Below are 10,952 nucleotides of genomic sequence, written 5' to 3'. Positions count from 1 at the left end.
ATTGTCTAATTTCATAAAGAAATAATAAATTATTAATTCACCAGCATTTGTACCCATAATCTTGTAAAGTATTATATTGATAATCAAGTTTCCAGAATGTTTCTCCTGTTTGTATTTTTCGGATTTTAGTACAACCCTATACTGTTGGCCACTTCCTGTTATTAGCCTGACCCTACTTATAATATGGCGGTCAAACGGAAAGTGTCAACAATATGGCTTGATGTGTATCTGCAAACTATATACTTCGCTGTATATCTGCTTACATGGATGCCTCTATTGTTTTATATATTCTTTACAAAACCTTTTGCATGCACAGTGGTCTGGAGAATAAAAAAAACGTATTTACTCTTTGACAGCAATATACAGTAACCTTTTTTTTTTAAAAATGGCCTAGATTTGAAATTGGGAAAAACATATATATACAATTGGGAAAAAATAGCTAATTTTTGTGAGGGAAGCAGTCGAATATCGGTGGCATTTTGGCCCCAAAAGAATCACTGATATACTGAATAAACATTTATTTAGATCCCTAAATTACCATATCACAGGCATATATAAAACCACAACATACCAATATCACTTCAGTGGAATAGCCCAGCTTTTCCGCTAACATTCTCCAGTTGTTCCCATTAAGTCCTGTGTCAGGGTCAAGCTTGTTGGCCAGCTGCGTCCAAACCTCATACCCCACAAAACGAAAGGGAATTTCTTCATGTTCTTTCATCTCTGACTGTAAATGCAAGTAATCTAAATATAACTGCATTTACAATGTTTGAAATTTAAAAATCATATCAACATTTCTTGCACTCTTATCTAATGACATTTAAAATGACTGCCTCAAAAACATATATTATCTAAAAATAATTACAATTTCTCTCTCCATTTTCTCCTCATTTACTCTTCCTAACATGACAAAATCCACTTACATATAAGTTTCCTGAATGTAAATATTCTTAAAGGTCATTTAAAGCAATACATGCTGTAACTGGCGGTATTTTTCAACCACCCAAGTATGCATCAATTAACACCTATTGGTATAACTAATATAACTCAACATCTGATGAAAAATTCTGCCAAATAAATAAGGGGATACTGCTTGAGGGCATACAGTAACACTCTGATATCTATGTGAAGTTTCTGCGGATGTTCTATAAAATTTTTATATTAAACGTAATTCGCTATACATTCATAGCATCTTTGTAATTTGTTTATAATGAATTCGTTATAAAATTGATTTGTTCTACAAGAACCACATGGGCCACATCGCTCACCTGAGTCACCTTGGCCAATATCAAAGATTTTCCCTTCGCATCTACAACTTTGATCTCTATTGTGGGCCTAACCTACCCCCAGGGCCATGACTATAGACTTTTACAAACTTGAATCTGCATTATGACAGGAAGCTTTCAAGTAAATGTAAATTTCTCTGGCCCAATGGTTCTTGAGAAGATTTTTTCTATATATCTGTATATACCATGATTTTAACAAACTTGAATCTGCACTATGTCAGAAAGCTTTCCTATAAATTTCAGCTCTTCCGGTCTAGTGGTTCTTGAAGAGAAGATTTCTAAATGACCTCCACCCTATTTTTACATTTTTGTATTATCTCCCTTTTGAAGGGGGCATGGCCCTTCACTTGAACAAACTTGAAAGCATTTTACCCAAGGATGCTTTTTGTCAAGTTTGGTTGAAATTGGCCCCATGGTTCTGGAGAATAAGTCAAATTAAAATGTAAAAAGTTTACAGACTGACAGGCAGGTGATCTATAACATAAAGCAGTATTCGATATACATGCATTTGTCAACTCCAAGAGAAATCACAACCTCTATTTTCAAGAAATATAAACACCCGGGTCATACGAAGATGGAAACTGGCGTGAGTAACTACACATTTTGTTTGTTTCAAATATTACATCTTGTTATGAATGATTTTAAAGATCATAAGGGTAAGAAAGTAATAATTATGCAAATGAAATTTTGATAATGAATTTTCTGTAAAATGGACATGCTGGCAAATCTGACACTTTTGCAGTGCCTCTCTTTCGCATTTTTTGAACTGGTGACCTCCGAAGTCAATTCACATTGCAGATTACGAACAAGAATTACTGTCAAGAAGACAATACGCCGGTTTCGAGATATACCTGAGTTATTTCCCTTTGGAGAACTCTCGTATATAGTGAGGCGCGAAACAATTTGTTTACAGGGGGGAGTGGGACTAATTTTCATCACTGCATAAGTGAATGTACTAAGTAAGTTTCCCATACACTGTTACATCACCCGAATTCGACTGATACACAAACTAAGTAAGTTATAAGTATTTAGGGAGTAATTAAATACATAGAATTCTTATCATATCACGTTATTTCGTTACCATATTTGAGATAATATGTTTTACGGCGTGACCGTGTTTGAGGGCGAAGCAAACAAGTTTTGGTATTAGTATCTATATCCAAAACAAACCAAAAACAACCCGAAGTTAGCAGGATTTGATCCGCCTATATATTGAACGCGGGAAATATAACGCAACTGATGTAAACAGTACATTGTGACGTCATATTCAGCGTCGTATTTTAGCAAATTTACAAACATAGCGTCTGAACCACAACAAACATGGCGTTAATGGTGGAGTGATTATATATGATTAAGAAAATAAGACTTACATGCTTTTACGAATTTTTGTAACATCTTAGAACGACGTGAACTAGGGTAGACGAGATTCAAAATGGAGAAATACATGTCCACGCGATAGTATTTGAATCGACGCCATTAGTACCAAAATTTTCAAGTTCCATAGGTATGGTTTAATTTTTCATTGTTTTCCTATATTTTCCTTTTAAACATGTATATACGTGTTACCTATAGGGGAGCTCCGCTCTCACGGCCCTTTGGGCCGTGAGAGAGCTTCGCACTCTATTACTTGCAAATATGACATTGTTTTTATGTTTCCACTTTAGTAAAACATTTCTTTCGACAGTATTTTGTATGTCCCACATTTACATATTAAAAGAGAAGCCGCTTTTAATGCATTTCATCGTCTTCTTTGCTGACTGGAGGTCTACTCTGTCCCACTTAGTCATTCAAAGTTCCACTAAATGCACCTCCCACACAGAAGAGTTCGTATCTTGAAACTGGCGTATTGAAAAATGTTAAATAACTTGGAACATACTGTGTACATACATGTATGTGTCTTGTACGTGTATTGTTTTGAAAGGAAGCCTTATTATTGATAAGACTATTTTAATGATGTTAAAAAAATTTAAATTAAAAATAATGTTTTAAAAGATAATTTTACATTATCATAATTACATACTGGGTAAGTATTGTAAGTAAAGGAAAGATAACTCTTACATATACAAAAATAGTACATGGTAACTCTAATTCTCCCTTAGATGGTGGAAATTTAATTCATCGTCAAATTCGTAACGCTATAAATTCAAAAGAACAAAATGTGGCAGTTTATCAAGAGTTGACTGTGGACTACATTGGAATGCTGACACATAATGAGATTAATGAATAATCATTGCAAGTGATTTTTTATAAGAAAAGATTACAATGCCGAATTTTGATACCCTACCCCCGTCCCTTGTCATGAATTGAGGAAACTTCAATCTGCAGTACCTGAGGATGCTTAATTATGTATTAGTATGACTAATCACAGACCTGCTGGTCATGAAAAGACTTTAAAAAAATTTCTTATAAATTGCCATGTAAAATTGAAATCTGATCTTCTATAGTGGCCCATAATGTGAATAAACTGGAATCTACACTACTAGAGATCGACACTTGCATATAAATATGACTAGTCATGGCCCTACTTTCCATAATTTGCACAAACTTGAATCTGCACTACCTGTGAATGCTTGTATATTAGTATGACTAACCATGACTGCTGGTCTTGATAAGATCGATTTTTAAAGATATTTCCTATACATAAACTTTGTATCCAAATGTAAAACTTTGTTCCCTTCTTGTGGTCCCATCCTACCCCCTGGGGGCATGATTTGTACAACTTTGAATCTCCACTCATTCAGAAAGCTTGCACATAAGTTTAATCTTTTTTGGTCCAGTGGTTCTTGAGAACTTGGTTTTTAAAAGATGCCACCATATTTTACATATATCTTCGACTTAATTATCTCCCTTTTGAGATTTCATTGAACAACTCCGTGGCTGAGTGGTTGGAGCATCGCGCTCAAAATCACACGGCCTCTCACCTCTGTCGGCGCAGGTTCGAATCCCGCTCACGCCGGTAAGTGAGGAAGTTTCCCAGTTTACTTTCGGAAGGTCGGTGGTCTCTTTCCAGGTACATTGTATCTGGGTTCTCTCTTCCACCAATAAAAACTGGGTGCCACCAGATAACTGAAATTTTTTTGAGTGTGACGGAAAACATCAATCAATCAATCAACTTCATCCAAGGATGCTTTATGGCAAGTTTGGTTGAAATTGGCCCTGTGGTTCTGGAGAAGTTGAAAATGTTAAAAGTTTTCCAACAGACGGATGTTGAACAAAATGTGATCAGAAAAGCTCAGCTGATCTAAAAATCAATATACATTAATAATAGGACTTTGTTCAATTTAAAATCTATTGACTTCAAGTGAAATTGTATCAAAACTCCCATTAAAGATGCATATCACATCAGAGAAAACTATTACAACTGGAAAGTGAAGATGTACAATAAATCAAAAACCTTGAAATTTACTTTGTTTTAATAGTGAAAACAAAGTAGTTTTAGTAGAAAGTCATTCAGGAAAAAAATACTCCTGCAAGACTCAAAACTCACAATGCTCAGATTGTCAGCCACACATAACTTGCTATTATATCTAATCAGCTACTCTAGGTTAAAATGACAGTCAAAAGATCACAATTTTCTCACATTGAACAAAATTGCAGTCATATGAATTTGCAGAAAAGAAAAAAAAATTCTATAAAATCTTATCTACGTTTTCCATGTGCACCTGCAAGTGCATTTTATGCAAGAATCCTAATGCAACTCAGCCATTATTCTTAATTTGATCAAAATGACAGAACCAGAATCAACAAAGATTTCCATATTCAGTATGTTGAATCATACGAAAAGATGACATAATTTGATGGACACTTATCTATTATTTATCTTTGCGCAGCATGAATGGGACTTTTGAATCAAAGTGACGAAACTTTCCCAATCTGAGGGTCCAAAGCCATATTTCGAAATTAAAGACCCTGAAGGGTACTGCTACATCAATGGAACGTTAAACAAATGCTTAATGGTTTGAACGCAACAGTTCTTATCAAGAATGGAAGATTTGGTCGGAAACACTTTGAAAATAAATGAAACAATATAGTTACTTATGCGTGACTTAACTTCACATAAAATAATTACCTATGTACCATCAATCATACAACATGGCTTATTCATATCATTCTTCTGAGGTCATTTCAAGTCGTGATTTCAAGTCCAATATTGATAAACTTGTCACCATTGTCAGAAGTTTCTTGGCATAATTTCAATATCATACATGTATTCTGTAAAATTACTAAAAGAGATGCTAAAGAAGTCAGTTTGTACATGCATTATTTCTTGGGAGTTTAATCAATGGCTTTTAACTGTACAAAATACATTTCATTAAAATGTATATTCATTGGTCTAAAATTATACATTTTTTAAAAATAAAAATGTTTGTACATGTAAATACAATCTTGTAGGACCCAGTTGCGCAAAGATGAGTTAAGTTTAACTCAACTGACGGTTAATGGGAAGTTAACCGTTAGTTAAAGTTAACTAACCTTTGGTTAGAAACAGTGATGGTTTATTGATATGAGATTTTTCAATGACGATTTATTTCATTTGAAATATTGGATTGTGCGAGTTGTTATAGCAGTGAGTATACATCTGTTTTCAGCTGGTTAGGCCAAAATAAAATATATGTTTGTTTCCAGTTTCCCAACCCTACCTACTTTTTTGCTCCTGACCCTAAATATTTTAATGACAATATATATTTAAAAGAAAAGAAAAATCCAAAATTTTCAAACTGGAATTTTTGTGTTTTTGCATTCGAGTTTCTCTGATTTTTCAAAATGTGTGAAAAGTATTTGTAAATAATGTATATAGACCTGTAATAAAAGTGTATCAAAAAATAAGATTTCAAATAAAATGTTGAAATAAATAAAATGTCTTACCTACCTACCCTACCTAATATTTTGGGGAGTGAAATAGGAAACACACATATATTCTATTTTGGCCTTTGAGGATTCTAAAAGCAGCAACTTCGTCCCGTTTTTGTTGTTACTATTGTTTGTTCTGGAAATATCAGATCTAGTTTATATTTTCCAAACTAAAATGCTCTAAGTAATTAATAGTCAATATTTATTGCCAGATGTAAAATATATACTATAGACAAAGTTTTGTGTATTTACATGCATCATGATAAAAGTCATGTATTCAAAATTAACATCAACTGAGTAACGTTTACAAACATAATACACTGTTCTTAGTGTTTTAATGTAATAAGGGAGTGCCCATATTGTTTCAATAATCATAGTGAATTAATTGACAGTTCTAACATGCAATGTTATTCATGGGCATTAATATGTACTCAGGTCAGGTAAGTCCTAGACGCACAGAGGCTAGGGGGAGAACAAGGTAGTTAACTCTCTGTACAGTGTCCATTCATCCGTATGGTAGTACACTATTGCTAGATACCAACTCATAGTTTCTCTAAATTACTGTTAAGCAAAAATTCTAAATCATTCCTAAATTCCATTCCATAACTTAAGAGTTCAACTAGCAAATGGTAGTAAACTCTTTTAAACCACGAAAATCCCCTGAAAGTAGGCTAACATACATTAAACATTAAATGTCAAAGGTCAGATTTTAGATGTACATTGTAGTTGTAATTAGCCTCAGACGAATTTGAGGTTAGGGTGATATAAATATAGAATATCCTATTATTAAAATGATAGGTGTCTAACGGATTGAGACATTCTAAATATTGACGGCGCTTCGTCGTCATCATTAAACTTGACATACATGATGGGAAAAAAATATTTACGTACACAGATATAAAGATCAAGAAAACACGAGGTGTCACATGATCAATCACGGATTCTTTCAACCAGACATTTTGATCAAATTATCACTCCATTTCATCCATCTCGTTGCAGCCATTTTCCTTCTCTCTTTTTTTTTTTTTTTTTTCCCCTTCTTTTCTTGAAGTATGGTTGGCTATTGCGTACAAAACTGTAAATAGGGCATCCCGATCCCGATGTTTTAAATTATCCCTTTGAAGTTTGACCCCCTTCATGTGAAAAGTTAGATATCAGGGCCGTAACTGCCGATGAGGCAGACGAGGCAACTGCCTCGTCTGATTTTTTGGCAAAAAAGAAAATAAAATTATATAAATGTTATATTATAGGATATATGTTTAAAATGAAGACAAGCACCTTTGTCTTTGACACCATATTACGATTCTTTACATAGTACAAATGAAACACAAACATGATAAATTGGGATTTAAAAAGTGTCATTTTCAGTCGTAAAGTCAATCGGCGGCCCCCAATCCCCTGCCTCCCCTGATTTAGAACCCTACTTACGGCCCTGGATATATTATATTCTTTTTTGCATTGTGAAAACTAGTATGTTTCTTCTTCTTCTTCTTCTTTTTTTTTTTTTTTTTTTTTGTTGTTGTTGTTGTTTTTCATGAGATTTTCTCATTCATATACAATATTGGGTACACCGAATTTTCTCTGATAATTTTAGATTTTTGTACATTTTAAAATATTTCTACTACAGTGTAGTTAGATATTTTAGACTTTTTCATATAACACTTATGTAATAAAATGCATAATGACATAAAATAAAGTAGGGTTATCAGATCATGTAGGAAAGCTCGAACTATTATGATCACAGGCACCTGAAGTATGGATATTACTACCCCCCCCCCCTTTCTTGATAATTTTTTTTTGGTAGCAATAATTTCTCTGAAATGTGTGAATTCCCTGTCTATCTCATTCCTCTTTCAAGTTATGTAATGTTTCACGCTTTTTGTATTTATAAGCTTTAGAAATTGGCCTTCTAGTTCTACCGGTATTTTATTATACAGGTAGAAGGCCAATCTCTAAAGCTTATACAAAAAGCGTGAAACGATTACATAATTCGAAAGAGGAATGAGATAGACAGGGAATTCACACATTTCAGAGAAATTATTACCACCAAAAAAATTATCAAAGGGGGGAGGGGTAGTAATATGATCACCTGTCGTCCGTAAACTTTTCACATTTTCATCTTCTTCTCCAGAATCCCTGGACCAATTTCAACCAAACTTGGTACAAATCATAATTGGGTAAAGGGGATTTAAGCTTAATGTTCAAATGGAGGGCCATGTCCTTTCAAAGGGGAGATAATCACGAAAATACAAAAATAGGGTAGAGTAATTTAAAAATCTTCTCAAGAACCAATGGTCCAGGAAAGTTGAAATTTACATGAAAGCTTCTTGAGATAGTGCAGATTCAAGTTTGTTAAAATTATGATCCCCAGGGTAGGGTGGGGCCATAACAGGGGGATCAAAGTTCTACTTACAAATATACAGGGAAAATATTTTAAAATCTTCTCAAGATCCACTAGGCCAGGAAAACTCAAATTTACACGACAGCGAGCTCTCTGACGTAGTGGATATTTAAATTTGTTAAAATCATTGCCCGGGGGCAGCACAAAAGGGGATCGAAGTTTTACATGCGAATATATAGAGAAAATCTTTTAAAAATCTTCTCAAGAACCACTGGGCCAGGAAAGTTCAAATTTACATGGCAGCTCTCGGTCATGGAGAAGATTTAAGTTTGTAAAACTCATTCCCCAGGGGTAGAGTGGGACCACAATAAGGGATCATAGTTTTACATGTAGGGAAAATCTTTTGCAATCTTCTTTTCAAAAGCCACAGGACAAGAAGTGGAAATTTACAAGAAAACATCCAGACAGAGTAGATCCACAGGGGCTAAGCCCGTTTTGGGCCCCTGTGAGTAGATCCAAGTTTGTGCAATTCATAGTACCCAGGGGTAGGGTGGGGCCACAATAGGAGACCAAGGTGTTATATGCTGATATATAGGAAAAATCTTTTAAAATATCTCTTGAACTATTTAAGCTAGGGCTTACGTATTTTGTATACACTTTCTTTTCAGAAAGACCTTTCATGTGATTCAACGCTGTTCGATCTTGTGACCTTGGCCTGGAAGTTTGACATACTTTTTTTTTTTAAAAATCTTATCTATTAAATATATCTTGAAGATAGATCTTTCATATTTTGTATGAATATTTTTTATTGCAAGACAGTTCATTTTATATTATGACCTTTAAATTTGTGACCTTGAACTCGGAGTTTGACTTATTCATATCTCCTGCAGTATTTAAGATAGATCTTTGGTATTTTGTATATAAATTTCTTATTATAATACCTTTTATTTCATGATATAAAGTTTGACCTTGTGACATTGAAATTTGACCTACTTTTAAGAAAATAAACTATTAAATATTTTCAGAAGTATCCAAGGTAGGGCTTTCATATTTTGTCTATAGATTCTTAATGACCTTGTGATACATGTGTCTATGACCTACTTTTTTTTAAAACCTGACATAATCAATATCATAAACTATTTAAAGGGACTGGTTCACAATTTTTTTTAACAAAATGTTCTTTATTTTTTATGTTAGATACTTATTTAATGTTGACAACCAAAATTTTGACCTTCTGAATGCAAAAATAAAAGCTAAATTTAAGCCATAAATATGTGTTATGTAAACAAAGACTCGAGTCTTTTCATGTATACAAACAAACAAGTGAAATATTAATTTTGTAATATAAAGCAATTAGTTTTGCATAGTCGCACATTTTAACTTTTAGATGACACATTTTACCCGAAGAATGCTTGACATGTGAAAGTTATAATGATATTATACTCAGATCGATATCCATTTCATTTGAAAATTTCGTAAACAATAACATACTGCAATCTTTGTTTACAAAACAAAAAATGAACTCTCTAAAATGAGCTTCTATGATAATGTATAACCTTAATTTTTATGTGAAATCTTTTAAACATATTAAACAGTAGATTTTGATCATTAAAAGTGAAAAATAAATTTTTTTAAGGAAAGGCTTTTATACATAGATTTTTATGGCAAAACCTTGATCTACTTCAGTGTTTGACCTTGTGGCCTTGACCTGGAAGTTTGACCTACTTTTATTTAAAAAATCGTGTCTATTCAGTATCTCCTCAACTATTTACGATCGAGTTTTCGTATTTTTTATATAGATTTCATATGACAAGGTCTTTTGTATCATACCATGACCTTGTGATCTTGGTCTTATCCAGAACAGCATCATTATGTTCATCATATTGGTGTTGAGGCATCTCTATGATATGTGAATTCATTTTCAGTGATGTTGCAATCATTTGGGACTAGGTTGGGGCCACAATACGGGATCAAAAATTTTCCATGGGAATGAACAATGGCAAGACAATTCAAGTGAGCGATGTGGCCACGGTACGAGTTAACTTAATCTCAGGTGGAACGAGTTAACTATGTTAGGTTGATAAATAGTAAACTTACCTCGTACCCGGAGAGATTCTATATTAACTGCATTAAGAATAAATAATTTATGAATAATGATAAAAAAAAAATAAATAATGAATAATAAAAATAATATATATATATATATATATATGAATAAACACTATAGCATAAAGTATATAATAAGAAATAAACAAACAAGCATTCTAAAAGAATAAATAAATAAACAATGTGGACCAACTCAAAAACAAAGAATAAGCAGCCTAGGAAATCGAATCAACATCAGACATCCCCGTACTGATCATGTCTAGGGTAGACGTGAAAAACATAGAATTAACATCAGACATCCCCGTACTGATCATGTCTAGGGTAGACGTGAAAAACATAGAATTAACATCAGACATCCCCGTACTGAT

At 33.3% G+C, this 10,952-nt stretch overlaps 1 protein-coding gene across 2 annotated transcripts in view; it reads right to left on the bottom strand.

Annotated features, from left to right (window-relative positions):
- Positions 1–7,236, bottom strand: part of LOC125683307 (uncharacterized) — a 49,784-nt gene extending 42,548 nt beyond the window's left edge. The window contains exons 1-2 of one of the 2 annotated variants that reach the window (XM_048924337.2): positions 7,029–7,236; positions 572–727 (exon numbers count right to left, since the gene is read on the bottom strand). In XM_048924337.2, the coding sequence (XP_048780294.2) occupies positions 572–721 (150 nt within the window). In that variant the 5' untranslated portion in view covers positions 722–727; positions 7,029–7,236. The remainder of the gene's footprint in view (positions 1–571; positions 728–7,028) is intronic. The other variant, XM_048924339.2, reaches the window with a different exon arrangement.
- Positions 7,237–10,952: the final 3,716 nt, after the last annotated feature.

This window comes from Ostrea edulis, chromosome 6 (genome assembly GCF_947568905.1).
Source record: "Ostrea edulis chromosome 6, xbOstEdul1.1, whole genome shotgun sequence".
NCBI classification, from domain to species: domain Eukaryota; kingdom Metazoa; phylum Mollusca; class Bivalvia; order Ostreida; family Ostreidae; genus Ostrea; species Ostrea edulis.
The sequence above is the reverse complement of the archived record's forward strand: the minus strand, read 5'-3'. Positions and strand labels throughout refer to the sequence as shown.